We start from the raw sequence: 16,704 nt of genomic DNA, 5'->3' as shown, positions 1-16,704 counted from the left end.
GCACCTCGCTGTCCACGCTGTCTGACGGCTTCTGCAGAAAGGAAGTGTGATTTGTAGACGTTCAAAGTGAGAGAAAAAAGGTAAAGTGCTTTTATTATCTTATATCGCCGTTTCGCATCGGAATGCCGCTTGCTTGCATCATCGTCTTAGAAGCGAAGAGCGTGTACACATGGTATATAGCGCGATACACATCGTATATAATGCGATACACATGGTATATAGCAATATGCACATAGTATATAACACGATGCACATAGTATATAGCGCGTACACATGGTATATAGTAAGATGCACATAGTATACAGCGCGATGCATATAGTATATATCGCGATACACATAGTATATATCGCGATACACATAGTATATAGCGATATACATGGTATACAGCGCGAGACACATCATCGAGTGTATGTGTCTTGGTGAGTATTGGGCAAACGCTCACACACGTGTTATATATGTGTGTGTTTTATATGTATATATGTGTGTGTTATGTATATGTGTGTTATATGTATGTGTGTGTGTGTTTTTGTAAGTGTCAATGTTTTGCCTGCACGATGTGCATGTGAATGGTTAATGAATGATTGAGTACCAAAGAGAATTGTTTAAATTGGTTTTTTGATGTTTTCATGAAGATTTTCATATTATTTTGATTCAGCAGCAGTTAATAGGTGGGCTGGGGCATTATGATGTTTGAGCTGTGTAGTCATATTTTAACATTCTGTATAACATTTTCATGTTTAATCATCTGTACAGCCAAGTCTGACCATGATGTATTTTTGTGCTTTTAAGAACACGTATACAAAAGTACAAAGTAAGTGGTTCAAGAGAGACAAGTTGATAAAATTAGAATTGCGGCACACTCAACTGTCTCACCTTACCAATGTGCTCTGGGTCACTGCATGGTGTACAGACAAACACTGGCTCAGTAGTTTGTGTGTACAGTTTCAAAAGTGCTTTCTTGACATATGTAACACCAAACTGTCTTCAAGTTTTCAATAGTATCATTGCAAAATATACAGTGTAATTTTCCTCTTAGGCATCAGCATGGCAGAGGGAATGCATGGTAAACGCAAAGTAGTGCTGGCTTATAGCGGTGGTCTTGATACATCCACCATTTTGGTGTGGTTTGTGGAGCAAGGATATGAGGTTGTTGCTTACTTGGTGAGTTGTGATCTTATAAAATGTCCTTAATATTAAGTCAATCTGTTGATGGGAAACATTGTTTGTACACTGGCATTGACATTTAGTTGATGATTTTGTGTGTGTGTTTTTTTTAATTGGGTTGATTTTTTAAACAAAAAAGCCAAAATTTCAAAGATTGTATTTAAACCCTGGGTCACTCATCCACACACACACACTCATACATGCAAACAAAATTTTAAAGATTGTACTTGTACCCCATTCATTCACATGTATACAAATTTACAAAAGTTTGAGATGTACTTATACCCCATATATATACATACACATTGACATAATATAGTCGGTTATTCTTTGATATATTTGTTTCTGGAAACTAGGCAAATATTGGACAAGAAGAGGATTTTGAAGCAGTGAAAGCAAAAGCATTGAAATTTGGAGCATGCAAGGTAAATGAAACTTGCCTACATTATTACATGTCATTTGGTATGGAGCACCTGTAAACATTTTTTTTTTAAAACTAAAGTAACTAACCATAGATTGGGAGGTTGTGTGTAGGGGGTGAAACAGGGAATTTACATTGAGTCAGTCATCCATGTAAACAGGTGCCACATGCATCGAAAGAGCAGCATGCCTGAGATGGGATCTGAAAGATGACAGTCAAACCTTTTGGTATTGGAACACGCACTTAATTGTATGCCACCAGACCATGAAACACATTTGATAAGCAGCACTTCTGACAAAGAGAATTTTATATATGCCGATGCACCATTGTATCATCAAATCACATGTGTCATTGTCATTGCTTAAAAATTTAAATGGTTTAGTTTGAACAGATAGTCTTTGTTGACCATAACTTTTGAAAAAATACATGTTCAAATATTTGTACTTAATATTATTTTTCTTTCGCTTTTTAAAATGTTTAGAGTGAGGTTAGCTGGTGCCAAAGAAAAGGGAACATGAGATATAATATCTCAAACCTGCTACAGTTATTTTTAAAGTGCTTAGTGAGCATCATGATTTTAATCTTTGTTCTTAAAAAAAAAGGTTTTATTATCAGCTATCCATTGTTATATATAATCTTGTTATAAAGCTGCATTGGTATGTATGTGCTTTTTGACATTAACCTGTTAAGAAATATTTTTGACTTATGGTGCAATGCTGACCAAATTTTACTTGATTAAAGTGCTATTCTTAAAATTCATATGGTGTTGAAAAAAGATCAGCTTTGGGGAGCTGGAGGGTAGGGGCGCAAAATCCATGCTGACAGTGAACGACTTTCACATTCTTGTCTCCTCAGTATTTTTTTTTTGAGGGGGTGTTTGCCCCTCTGGTTCCTATGCCACTGGGCAATATGTGGGCTGCCGGGTGTTTGTGCTGGAACAAAAATCAATGGAGACTCCAGAGCTAGGATTAGGCACTTGTCAGATATGGATTATTACAAGAATACTGATGAGAACATTGAGTCTGTCGATAGCTGTATTGATGGCTTTCAGAAGAGGCATTGCTCTTGCTGACCAGGAAAGATAAAATCAGTTTTTATTTGCAAGATTCTCTTCAGACTACAAATGTGGGAAAGAACTAATTCTGCAGTCTGAATCGCCAGTCAATTGTCAACAAATCTTGCTCAATAGCAAATTACCGAGCATCATGTGTGTCATGGTGGGGAAATCTAATGAAGACTTGGTCACATAAGAAGCTTGACGAAGAAACATCAGGGAAAGATATTTCAGCAACAACACACAATTGATTGTTCATTTTTTCATTATGCAGAATCCAAATGATGCAAGTGAATATAAGTGCTTGTTCATTCAGTTTTTGGTTTGTGACCTTCTAAAGGTTTTGAAAATTTGTGTTTTGTTTATTCAATTCATATACTTTATTTCCTGACCTGAGAACCAATAATCAAATAAAACATGAGATGCAGATTTGCATTATTTGGTAATGGCAGCCTGACTCCACATACAGGTGCCATATGGCATATGACAGGCTGGGTAAACAAAGTATTATTAATAGCTGAATCAACAATACCTGAATTGTTTGAGCCTTTTCCAACATTTTTTTTTCTATTTTGCAGCACACTCAGTCCTTCTCTCATGCTATTGTAACATCTCCAGCTATGATATCATCAGAACATTTGCACTAACAATGGCCAGCTAATCTTTTATCTTAATTAAGCTAGTATAAACACTTTCCATTTAGATGTCCAATCTGGAATCACTAATCTATCCTGGACCCATAGCTGTCTTTCACACACAAAATCACAAAGGAAGCTTAAACTTTCCAAAAGCAAAACAAGTTTCTTATTGTCAGCCACACTGTTTGGTACAGTCCAAAGTAGACGACACAAATATTACTTGAAAAATCTTTTTAGTTGGCATATCTTTTCATTGGAGGCATGCAGTCTTTGATACAGGATAATCAGTTTAGTTGATTATGTCGACAGGTAGTGATACCTGATCTTCGACGTGAATTTGTAGAAGAGTTCATTTGGCCAGCAATCCAAGCGAATGCCAAATATGAAGATCGCTACCTTCTGGGTACCTCCCTTGCCAGGCCTCTCATTGCAAGGTTTGTAACTCTGTGCATGTTTCTATTAAAACATTTTACTTTTATTTCCACTTTGGTACAACTCTACAGTGGAGAGGAGAAGAACAGATTAGGAAGGAGTTACATTTGTTACATTTAATGAGAGAGATTTTGGTGATAGTCACGTGTATTTCATTTCAAATTTGTTACGTGAAACAAATATGTTCAAACTTCTCTCCAATTTTTTTATTACGAATAAAATTCCTTTCTCAGAATGGTTTAAATGCAGGGGTGGGAAATGTCTGGTCCTGCCAAGGCAACCACAGGCAGGACTAGAAATTCAATAAATCTGCGAGCTCTTTTTATATCAACAAATTTATATTAGGTGGATCATCCATAATAACATAAGCTTTCACTATCAGTCAGAGGAGTATATGAGTATTTATGTTTTTCTTTACATGCAGTTGTCTAATATTGAACAGAATGGACTTACTGATAGCTTGAGTTTCATGATGCAACAGGGCGATGGTGCAAATTGCAAAAGATGAAGAGCACAATATGTGTCGCATGAGCCACAGGCAAAGGCAATGACCAGATCCGTTTTGAGCTCACATCCTATGCACTGCATCCAGGAATCAAGGTTCAAAACTTGCTTTTGCTGATCTTTATAATCACTAATAACATTTAAAAAAAATGTTGATGCAAGATTAAAGCTGTTTTTATGCCATACAAAAAAAAGATAAAGATAAAGATAAATAATAAAGAATGCTTTTTTTTATAAGGTGTCTGTTTCCATTTTGTATCATACAGTTTAACACTTAAAGACAAAACTTTCAATAATATTTCACAATGTCATCTTGAGAAAAACATGACTGCATGACTAATAAATGCAGCGAAAACATTCAAATTTTGTGTTTTGGTTAAAATGTAAGATTGGATCCATTTAATTTTGGGGAAAAAGGCTAGCTACCTCTTTATGTGAGGGTTAACATTGAACTGTTTGTTATTTTATGCTTTGTTGTGTTTGGAAATTAACTATGTATCCTTTTGAGTTATAGCTGTATTAAGAAGAGAGCAAAAACTAGGATCTTTTCTCATCATTATTATTATCATAATCAAGTTTTATATTTAAATGCTTTGTATATCTCAAATGTGGAAGAGATTTTTAGCAGACTAATGGAGGGAAAGATATCTTAAGCAATGAAGTTAATGACGTGCATGCAAAGTATAGTTGGATATCCTATGTTCAGGTCATTTCACCATGGCGAGAACCTGAATTTTATAAGCGTTTTCCAGGACGAACTGAGCTGTTTGAATATGCCAAGGTAAGATGTGCTGTATCAGGTGTAAGTACTGTGCTCAAGTAAAAAGTTTGTTAACTGTTTCTTTTGTGCTCCAGAGCCAGAAGTAGCCTGCATAGATGTCAAGCACATTTTCTTCTTAAATTAAACCTTTATGACTGTGAGTGAAATCACCTCTGAAAAAATTGTCTTTTGATGCTGCTGAGCTTGCTGTTGTGTAATAGGGCAATAAGGATGCATTTTGAATGAGCTGCTTGAACTATTTCACTTTTCTGTGTGTGTGTGTGTGCATGCATGAACAGTTACATGGTATACCTTACCTGTGACACCCAAAGCACCATGGAGCATGGATGCCAATCTGATGCACATAAGGTAAGTGTCGTATGATGTTACGTAAGTCTTGGAGTTAGAATAGTGATATAATAAGAAAGCTTATTATAAAATACTGATTTCACATGAAACACATTTTTAAGTGGGTGCAGTAAGCATAAATAATATATTAAGAACTAAAATATTAAATTTTATGCTGAGTTTTGTTTTCACAAATAAATTATCTTCTTATATTTCACCTTCGCCTATCAATACAACTGATCAAAACTCTGACCATTGTTCACCACATCAGTGAAGCTAGATGTATGCCCCATATTTCATTTTGGGGGTGTATATGTGTGTGCATGGCATCTGCATAGCTATGAGAGTGGAGTCCTTGAGAACCCCTATAACCCAGCACCTGACGGCCTGTTCAACATGACACAGGACCCAGAGAATGCACCTGATAAGCCTGAGATAATTGAAATCGAATTTGAGAAAGGTATGTAAATCTGCTCTTTTGCATACCTAAAAGAAGATTAAAAAATAAGTGAATGGTAATGTACGACGAATGAATAAGTTGGGTAACATATTTCTGGTAATATCTGAAACCATTTCTCGTTTCATGACAACTTAATATTTTTCTTATGTTACTGAGAGATGTGATTATTTGTCCCTTTTAATAATTCATGATAATGATCTAGCTGTGAAACAATTGAGGAACTTTTCTTGTCCCAGGTGTGCCAGTGCGTGTTAAAAACATTGATGATGGTACAGAAAAGACAGAACCTTTGGACCTGTTTGTTTACTTGAATACAGTAGGGTAAGTTAATGTCATTACACTTTTAATCTGCACTAGAAATCAGCTTCTGTTTATAGATTAATAATGTGCATGTTTATGTTTTCCTTAAATTGTTTTTTGTAAGTTTTTTTCTTTTTTTCAAAGGGGGAAGCATGGTATTGGACGTGTTGACCTAGTGGAAAATCGTTTTATTGGGATGAAGTCTCGAGGAATCTATGAGACACCAGGTGGCACCATCCTCATTGAAGCACACACTGACATTGAAGTCTTCACTATGGATAGGGTATGTTTATGCATCAGACTTAAACTGTACATTGGTGGTTTTGTGTATAAGAGCTGAATGAATAATATTCAGCTGGTTGTTGTCATGAGGGTTGAGGTACTCCTTTTCCCTCACTCCCTTTCCACATCAGCATGCACTGCTAACAGTTTGATGATAGAAAATACCAGATATTAGTCTGCTTATGACTTGACACTGGAGTACCCCCATGAAACCCATTTATAAACAAATGTAGAAAGGTATCTTGTATTATTAAATACATTGCTACAGATGCTTTTTCATATAGGACAACGGATATAAATGTATGAATGAACTGAGACTTACAGTATTCTTTTATACTTTGAAGATGCGTAAACAATAATCAGTTTTTGAACAAGAGCATTAAGTGTGATGTATAATATGATTAAAAAAAAATCTAGTATCTTGCACAGCTGTTTCTCCATTCCACAGAAACGTTGAAAGATCTTTTAATTTTAACTGTTCTGTGTATTTTCAGGAAGTAAGGAAAATCAAACGTGATCTGGACATCAAGTTTTCAGACCAGGTGTATAAAGGTGGGTCTTGGTATAACCACTAGTGACTACAGCTTATTTAGAGAGAAATAAATTACAGTTTATGGAAACAAGCTGAGAAGATCAAACATTTTCCCCCCTCTCTTCACTTTTTGACAGGTTTCTGGTTCAGCCCTGAATGTGAATTTACACGTTTTTGCATCAGCAAGAGTCAGGAATGGGTGACTGGGACTGTTCGCATCAAACTCTACAAAGGTGGGGTCTACATCATGGGTCGCAGGTCACCATTCTCGCTGTATAATGAAGAACTAGTCAGGTGAGGTCCTGCACACAGCTTTTAGATTGCAGCATGTGTAGTCATTATCATGCACCCAGACTTCTGTACAATACTAAACTACTGCTGGGATTTTCTCAGTGAAGTTTGATTGTTAAGAGCTGTATGTAAGATTGGGCAGGGGCTATGAATGCATTAAGCTAATTAAGCTGATGGTGGTAACCCATGCAAGCCTGAAAGCTAGTCATTAAATGTACATATATTAACAATTTTATTATATAACATTGTTTATAATTGTGATGCTCTTTATGCAGCCATGATGTTCAAGGAGATACGAACCAAGAGATGCAGGAGGCTTTATTAAAATCAATGCACTCAGGTGGGTAACATTTTCTCTGTTTTTTATAAATAGGAAAAGAATGACATCTGTACATGGATTTTGCACAATTTACTCCATGAACATGAAAGTGAATAAAACTAATACTGCTGTTTCACAGGCTGCAAGAGTATGCCCGACTTCGTTCTAATTCCAACTGAGGATTTCAAGAACTATCAGTCTACTTTCAGCATACAGCTGCAAGAGCTAAAGAAAAAGGATTTATGACTGCAATCCATTCTTCAGTAACAGACTCGTGTCTATATTATTAAGATTACACTGTCTCAGACCTCTTCTGAACCAAATGTAAAGCTAAAAAGTCTTCATGAATATGGACAAAGGGAGTGAATCTCTCACTAAAGAATATAGAAATCCATATTTGGTGTTGGTAAAGGAATTTTAATTTTTACAAACTCTTCCACATTGATTCTACCAAAACATTTTATTTTTTCCCACATAAAGCAAGTGCAAATAAAGAATGAAACATTCATTCTGTCTTGCTTTTTGTAAATTATATGAAAGCACTATAAACACAAATCATATACAGCTCAGTTCTCTTAATCAACTGCTTAATCTGCAGTAAATATATACATGCATACAATGCAGTCAGCCCTAAAACAATAAGCACATTTATCACAGTAAATCAAGTCCCTCACTATGGAATCTGTACAGCCTGATCAACATTAAAAAAAAACTGACTGAAAAGGTCACAAGGAATGCTTCTTCACAAGTATGTTAGTTTCCAGGATTATTGTCATCCTTCTGGCTGGTGTAGTGGATGATGATGGGAACTGCAACAGGGAAATGTTGCCACACTTTCATTTACATAAAGTTTTTATTCGTGTCATTTTCAAGCCAAAATTTCTTTTGCAAAAATGTTTTCCAGGTTCTTCATAGATCTTAAAAATAGATTATGACAAAGTGGGGGAAACTGGATGTTCCTGTATATCTAAAACATGCTTTTATCTTTGTCATATGGACTGTCACAGTACCATAGATGGTGCATCACTTAACTCTCTAATGTCTACTCAAGCTTACGTAGTTGAAGAACTATATCTGCTTAGGTAAAAAAGAAATCCTGAAATGTAAAGAGTTAATACAGTATGATTACAGTCCCAGTATAAACTCTTCCTAATGCTAACGCCTTGTATTGCAGTGTGTGTGTGTATATATAAAACACTACACATTATCACACTTACTCAAGATGACTAGGATGATGATAAGAATGACAATGGCAACCAGAATCTTCATCTGAAAAACAGCAACAATTTGTATGATTTTTTTTTTTAAACAAAATTGCTTTCAAGCATCCATCTCTGTTCCTCTAATAGTCTGTAATGAAGAGGTATATGTGATAGAAAACAGGAAAAAATTACAGCTGGAACTGGCACAATAGTGAATAAATTATTTAAATGTTTCATGATTTTGCTCAAAACACTCTTCCTGATTAATAAAGCTAGATTAAGTCCCTACATCAAAAACTTAAACTCACTCTGCAATTCTTCCACCACATTGTGTGGTGCAGATTCCTGGAGCGACTTCTGAACATGTCTGCATTGCTGGCTAGATTATCTAAAAAAAAGAATGAGTTAACAACATACATTTGCATATGCTGCACACTACATATATAAACTGGTCTAATTAAATCAAAACCTATTATGAGAGCTAAAAGTAACAAACAAGTGATATTTATGAACTGATGCCTTAAGATGGTCTACAATCTGTCACAACAAAGAACAGGGGAAAATTGGAAGCAAACAAAATTTAGCTGGCAGCTGGATCTTCCTCAGCTTCATGTCCACGGCTAGTAAATTGTCTGCAGAGTTAGAAGCTTGGTGGTGTAAATCGGCAAAGTCTTTATATTATAACTGTCTTGCAAAAACATTCATTCTGAGAAAGACCTTTAAGGATGGTTATGTAATCTGTGTGACACCAGAGTACCTGACTTGTCCTGTAAATCTTCTAAGCGATCTCCTCGGTCCAGCACCTTGCCAACATTGTCCTTCATGATGCCCATCACATCGTCCACCTGACCTCTAACCCTGCAAGAATTTATGGAGTCAAATGAAATCAACACTGTTGTAGCCACAATGGCAATGACTCAAAGCTGCTTTTGGTCCCAGTTTTTTTTGCCCCAAAATAAAGCCTTGTTTGTGCCAGATTGAAATTTACTATTTCCTGATCTGAAAATCAGGCAACTTGACTTTTTTATGTGTGCCCTCCCTTCCTAGTTCCTAACTACTTTTAGGGAATGGGTGTCCCTGTATCAGGCATACTGCTCTCATCATGATTGAGCCATAGTTTTGAATTAGGCACACAATACCCTTCACTCCTTTCCTCCCTCAAAAGTTGTATGGTATGTATCCAGTGGTATAGTAAGTAGCCAGCTTTTATTTGTGAATGGGAAACAAAACTTACTGTGAAAGCTTAGGATCTGTCCGTAAATTTCCTGTGCGAACCTTTGGCCCCCTGTAAGACAATAAATAGAACAATACATAGAGCTTTATCCAGATTAGCTTAATGAAATCTGCTAGGCCATGGAGGAACATTTTATGCCTATAATGTTTCTCTTTCTCTCAACAAAGACCAGAGTTTTATTTCCAACAAGTAACACTTGTTATACATACTTCATATCATGTACTTACTTTAGGAAAAAGTCTTCTTCATCAGAATCTCCATCCAGAAGGGCTCTCTGACAAAAATATGTGTGCAAATGGAGCATTACAAATATCTTGAAAATGTTTAAACTATTGCAGAAATAAAATCATACACAACAGATATTTGGTATTATTATGTCTTCTAATTCTAAGCAAACAACCTATGACGAGTTTAAAATTGTTACCTTTTAATAAAATGTAAATGATAAATATCAGTCTTAAAAGATTTGCATTGATGCAACTTAAGAAAGATAGCAAGGTTTAAAATCTCAGCCTACAACAGTATACCATGCTGACTTCAAGTAAAATTCAAATCAAAATTTACTGATGGTAGCATAAAATACAAGAATTTAAAAGAAAACAAAAAACGTATGAATGTAAATAATAAACAATGACCAAAGAGTAACATTCATTACATCTCTTTTCTACAGCCCTCTTTCCCAATCATACCCTTTCTATTTCTGCTGAAGAGGCATATTCAGAAGTGCCTGGGTTGCGAACAAACTTGGGTGGCATGTTGAACCCTTACATGCACTTGCTGAAATTAAAGTAACATGTTTTCAGGAAAAACATTAGACATCTAAAATAGTAAATTAAATAGTCAAGAAAGAAAAGTCAAGATAATTCTTTAACACTCTGCTGGGAAATTTGGAGAATCAGTTGGTCCAAAATCCATTTAACAGCTGAGACAACTGGAATGTGTATATTGCACAACACAAGTATCAAACTGGCTATGTTTTGGTTACCTCCATAAAGTATGCACCTCCAGCTTTAGGGGACAGTACCTTAACCATTTAGTTATCTATTTACCCTTAAAAATCTTTCCACTGGTGAACCAAAAAAGGTACTTTCAGTAAATCTACCTCATTTCTCAGATTTTGTGTGATTTGCATATTGTGATATGGGATGTTGTACAGAAGTATGCCATATATTTTTTTTAAAAAACAGCTAAACTTTACAGCATATGTTAATGTAAACCCTGATCCTCTACAACTGATAAATACCTCTGTGTACAGAAAGTTTTGAAAGCCAAACTTAAAGAGAAAGATTGATATTGAGAATTAATGAAGCCGAGACAGTTAAACTGTATAAATTCTTTGGACGCGTTCAGTACATATTTGTATTTCCCACAGACACATCTGCTAGTGCTGCGTTTGATCCTCACTCATGCACCTATCTATCTATCTATTCCTCTTTGTGCATCAGGTTGCACATAAGGCCTCAACCAGAGTCCGCCACCGATGTCGATCAGCTGAAACACGCTCTAGGTGACCCCATGTCCAGCCCTTTCCTTTCATCTCCCTTTCCACTGTTCTTCTCCAAGTTTCCTTTGGGCGGCCTCGTTTTCTTCGGCCGTCTGGAGTCCATCGTAGGGCGACTCTGGAAAGGTCTGCTGTCTGCTGGCGGAGCACATGTCCAATCCATCGCCAACGCCTTCGTTGAAACCTGCGTGGTGATGGACTCGGTTTCACTTCTTCGGTGGAGTTCTTCGTTGGTGATGGTGTTTGGCCAAAAGATGTTAAGTATGCGCCTGAGGCATCTGTTTTGGAAGACGTCAAGCTTGTTACTGATGGTTTTGGTCATCTTCCAAGATTCTGATCCGTAAAGGAGGGTGCTGATCACATTTGACTTGAAGATTCTCAGCTTGATCTTCTGGCTGATGTTTTTTGCCTTCCATGTGCTCCTGAGTGAGGCAAAGGCCTGACTGGCTTTCGCCAGTCGGGCTCGAATCTCCACCTCCGCATCCCCGGTGTTTGACATTTTGGACCCAAGATAGGAGAAACTGTCAACTTCCTCAATCTCTTCTCCATTTAGTTTGATGCTGTCTTGGACTCTGGCGTTCACTCTCATACTGTTAGTCTTTTTTGTGCTGACCTTCAAGCCAAGGTTTCCAGCTGTTTCTGAGAAGGCCTTTGTTTTTTCCTGCATATCTTGGTGGCGGTGTGACAGCAGGGCAATGTCATCAGCAAAGTCCAAGTCTTCCAGTGCTGTTGTTGCTGTCATAGTCATGGTCCATCTGAGCCCTCTCCTCTCGCTGTCGGTGGAAGTCTTCATGATCCAGTCCATGGCCAGGATGAAGAGGAACGGCGACAGAATGCAGCCCTGCTTCACCCCGGTACTGACGTTGAAGGGGTCTGTGAGCTCCGTGTCACAGACAACCTGGGATTTGAAATCGCTGTACAGCATTGCAATGACCTGAACAAGTTTTGCAGGGACTCCGTAGTGCCTCAGGATCTTCCATAAGGACTCGCGGTGGATGCTGTCAAAAGCCTTCTCCAGGTCGATGAAATTGATGTACAGCGGTGTGTTCCATTCGTTGCTCTGCTCCAGAATCTGTCGCAGAATGAAGATGTGTTCGGAGCAGGATCGCCCAGGGCGAAATCCTGCTTGCTGTGGTCGGAGGTCTTTCTCAAGAGTTGCCGTCAGTCTTGACAAAACAATCTTGCTGAAGACCTTGCTGGTGAGGGAAAGAAGTGTTATGCCCCTCCAATTATTGCAGTCTCCAAGATCTCCTTTCTTGGGTAACTTGAAGATGAGCCCTGTCTTCCACGCAACAGGGACCTGCCCTGATTCCCAAATTTGCCTGAAGATTTCAGTCAGCTTGGGAGCTGTCACATTCACGTCTGCTTTCAACATCTCTGCTGTTATTCCATCTGCCCCTGGTGCTTTGCCGCTCTTCATTGTCTTGACTGCTGCTGTCACTTCTTCCAGGCTTGGTGGGTCTGTGCAGATGTCAAGGTCTATAGCTGCTGGCTGGATGTCTGCAAGCTGAGGGGGATCTGGTCTGTTCAGAACTGACTCAAAATGCTCCCTCCAGCGCTGTAGTTTTCCTGCCTCTCCCTCGACGACATTACCGTTCACGTCTTGCACTGGCACATCACTGTTCTTAAACCCGTTGTTTAGCTGTTTGTTTATCTTGTACAGTGTCTTCAGGTCATTTTTACTTGCTGCATTTTCTGCTTCATCTGCCAGTTTCTCTATGTGATATCTTTTGTCGGTTCTTGTCATCCTCTTTACCTCTTGAGGGTGGGGTGCTGGAACGTCCAGACCTTGTACCAGACTGGCAGGATGCTCCAATTAGTCAAGGAGTTTGACAACTACAACTTGGACATCCTGGGAGTCAGTGAGGTCAGATGGACCGGCACGGGAAAGAGGAGACTAGCGTCAGGACATACCATCTTGTTCTCAGGAAGATCAGACGCTCAGCACTCTGAAGGAGTAGCTCTACTCCTCAACAAGAAAACAGAAAAGGCACTGCTGGAATGGAAGCCTTATGGACCCAGGCTTTTGAGAGCAAGATTCCATTCCAAGTACACCAAGCTGACAGTGCTAGCCTGCTATGCACCAACAAATGACTCTGAGGCAGAAGACAAGGATGCTTTTTACGATCAGCTCCAAGCAGCCTCAGAAAGCGTTCCAGCTCACGACATGTTGCTCATCATCGGCGATCTCAATGCCAAGGTGGGAAGTGACAACACCTGCAGGGAGCATGTCATGGGCAAACATGGAATCGGAACCATCAATGACAACGGAGAGAGACTGGCAGACTTTTGTGAAGAAAACAACCTACTGATTGGAGGCACACTCTTCCCACACAAAGACATCCACAAGGCAACATGGACATCACCAGATGGGATCACAAAGAACCAGATAGACCATGTCATCATCAACCGAAAATGGAGGAGCTCACTTCAAGATGTTAGAGCCTACAGAGGAGCAGACATTGCCAGTGACCACACTCTTGTGATAGCCACAGTTTCTCTGAAGCTGCGTCGATCACGAGGAAAACAGGCACGTCAGCAGAGAGTGGACTCCGGCAAACTAAAAAATCCAGCCACCGAAAGGGCCTTTGCTATGGAAGTAAAGAACAGGTTCCAGGCACTAGGAGACCAACAAGAGATGACCTTAGACGACTTCAATCGAGTCTTACAGGAATCAGGAGAGAAAATACTGGGCTTCCAACGGAAAAGAAAGAACAGTGGATCAGAGAAGAGACATGGAAGAAGATAGAAGAGAGAAAGTCAGCCAAACAAAGAATCAACAGCACCAGATCTGAACGCCTGAAGGAACAACACAGACAAAGATATGCAAAACTGAACAAAGAGGTAAAGAGGATGACAAGAACCGACAAAAGATATCACTCATGCACCATTTATTGCTATACGTTTGTACAGCTGAAGTGAAATAAGAATAAATAAAATAAAATTCTTTCTTCAAATGTTTCTCTTGCTTTTCCAGCCTAAGCTGAGTAATTTTGTATAACAAACGTCTCAGTCGTCATTACAAAATCGAATCCGTGCTCATAATTATAGATACTGAACTCATCATCACGAGCGATTATTTTATTGAAAGCCATACGTTTTTAACAAATAAAAACAATAAACTGATCGTTATACTATACTGTAAAGATGATTTAACATTTACGATAAAATCCAATAGCGAAATCCGTCACTTACAATATTTTTCCTTCCCCGTCGACACGGTTTGTGTTGTTTTTCCTTGTGTAAATAAATCTTCCTTCTTTGCCGAAGAATGCCTTCAGGGGATGTAACACCATAGCTCCTCGATGGAGAGTTGACAAGGGGTACGCAGCCATTTTCTTGGAGAAACTCCACCTCACTCCTAATGGAAGTCTTTAATTCAGACTTTCAAACAAATATCGAGGGACTTGTAAACACACTGATCCCATGACACAGTTTAAAGGGCTATTGAGGTGAACAATCAAATTCTGCTTCAGAAACAGTTATGGACAACCTGGCGGAGTGGCAAGGGGAGATCGAGTGAGCAAACACTAAATGTTCCCCAGCAGAAAAGAAAAAGCAATCGCTTATAATGCAAAGTTAATTTAAATTCTCTGCAGTAAATAGCAAAGCTAAAATGAAAGAGATTTCGGACAATGTAGTTATAGAGTTTGTAGGTTGTTAAAACCAGTTTTCTGAGAAAATTCTACAACGATATGCAAGGTTCACACTGGTCTGACCACACTGAAAACAAGGACCTGGAAATCTTTTCTAAGGACCATGCAAGAATGTTTTTTGTACTGTGTTGACAAAACTACAGGTCATCTGTCACTCATTTTAATTCATTTATTACAGATTTTGTTTTTCGGTCACTTTCCTATTCCCCTTAACCAATACATCCCTTCACCTGTCAACGCCACTTCCCTCCCTGCAGGCCGGAGTACGCCAGACCTCCCTGCACCCTCCCCCTTGTCGTCAAGTATCCTCACCTCTCCCCTCCTGAGTCTCAGCAAAAGTCTGGCCTTTGAAGACAGCAGTAGTTATGTCCCCTAGATTGTGACAGGACTATGAGGAGAAGATTAATGTGAACACACTACACAAAACATAAGGACTAATAAGCACCTTCCTTTTTTTATAAGGACATTTTCACTACATCACTTTTAAGGCCTTATTTTACCCACCCCCAAAAATTGACAAACTTATAAGCACTATACGGGGCATATACACCCTGAATATAGAACCTATGATGTGTGAAGAATATCTTAACTGAAATAAATGTCTACCTGATATACATTAATAAAGGCCTAACCCATTTCAGTTCTTTGTTTTAACCTGTTGCGAGCGCCCCGAGTCATTATCCTATCGACTAAAAGAAGACGTGGTGCGAAAATCAAGAAAATGGCTGGGGGGGGGGGGAGGGCGGTCAACTAAATATTCGTTACTTTAAGCAGAGCTTAGTGATGGTGATCTTTTTCATTTTGGGAAGGAAAAGTGCTTCCACCTAAAGGGGATTTGGCACTGTGGGGGATGGGGGGTCTGGGGGAATATGTGGAGTAGATGTGTTTACTGCTGCTGGCGCCCTTTCTTTCCTGTTGTGGTCACTTGCTCTTGCTGTCCAGGAAGCCTTGCAAGTCCGCAGTGGAGGTGTATTGTACTGGTTACAGGATCGTGTATGTCTAGACTTCTTTTTAGCCCTAGGTACTATATCAGTTTCTACTGATAAAGGACCTTCAGTTTTCTTTTTAATATTAATTTTGTCCTTATAAACCTGGCATATTTGTATGGTTTGCCACCTTCTTTGTGTAATTTTTTTAAAGGTTTAGTTATTGATTTATTAAGTTACCTGATCTAAAATTTGGTTATAAGTTCTGGTTATGGTTGCACATTGTGACGACAAAAGTTACAGGTCGGTCAGTGTAAAGTAGCAGAACAGAAAATGTAAAGAACTAGACTGTATACAGTTTTTCAGGAGCTCGTGAAATGTTTGTTACTTTAAACTTGTCAAAAAACCAAGATTAAATTAGTTACAGATTGATGTTGCACTCACTTTTTATAATTATTTTTCCTGAACATCCTAGTGCTTTATGAAGACCAAGAGAAAAACGACTTCAACCGCCTCTTTAAAACTATTTACGGTATTTTGAAGCTTGTGTCATCCTGGCAAACATACTTTTTTTTAAATTTTTTTATAAACATTTATTTTGTCTCACAAATACATGAAATAGAAAATACAGCATCTTGCTGGCAAACATACTTGTATTGATTTAAAAAGACAAATTATGA

General features: G+C 38.3%; 2 protein-coding genes across 2 annotated transcripts; one reads left to right on the top strand and one right to left on the bottom strand.

The window, feature by feature from the left end:
• The first annotated feature begins 70 nt into the window (after positions 1-70).
• Positions 71-8,009, top strand: LOC112574936 (argininosuccinate synthase-like). Its single transcript, XM_025256320.1, is given in 18 exon segments — positions 71-80; positions 1,037-1,161; positions 1,521-1,589; positions 3,587-3,711; positions 4,191-4,216; positions 4,219-4,236; positions 4,239-4,309; positions 4,920-4,994; positions 5,273-5,285; positions 5,288-5,342; positions 5,660-5,781; positions 6,018-6,102; positions 6,226-6,364; positions 6,858-6,915; positions 7,033-7,189; positions 7,462-7,475; positions 7,478-7,526; positions 7,645-8,009. Coding segments are annotated over 17 exon segments (1,233 nt in total). The 5' UTR covers positions 71-80; positions 1,037-1,044; the 3' UTR covers positions 7,685-8,009.
• Positions 7,797-14,744, bottom strand: LOC112574934 (vesicle-associated membrane protein 4-like). The gene is made up of 8 exons (XM_025256318.1): positions 14,638-14,744; positions 10,631-10,718; positions 10,169-10,215; positions 9,942-9,992; positions 9,465-9,565; positions 9,016-9,095; positions 8,723-8,774; positions 7,797-8,314 (listed from the first exon to the last, which is right to left on the bottom strand). Exons 2-8 carry the CDS (start codon positions 10,694-10,696, stop codon positions 8,259-8,261), a joined length of 453 nt encoding a protein of 150 aa, XP_025112103.1. The 5' UTR covers positions 10,697-10,718; positions 14,638-14,744; the 3' UTR covers positions 7,797-8,258.
• Between the last annotated feature and the right edge of the window lie 1,960 nt (positions 14,745-16,704).

The sequence above is a fragment of the Pomacea canaliculata genome, linkage group LG11 (assembly GCF_003073045.1).
Source record: "Pomacea canaliculata isolate SZHN2017 linkage group LG11, ASM307304v1, whole genome shotgun sequence".
Taxonomy (NCBI): domain Eukaryota; kingdom Metazoa; phylum Mollusca; class Gastropoda; order Architaenioglossa; family Ampullariidae; genus Pomacea; species Pomacea canaliculata.
The sequence above is the reverse complement of the archived record's forward strand: the minus strand, read 5'-3'. Positions and strand labels throughout refer to the sequence as shown.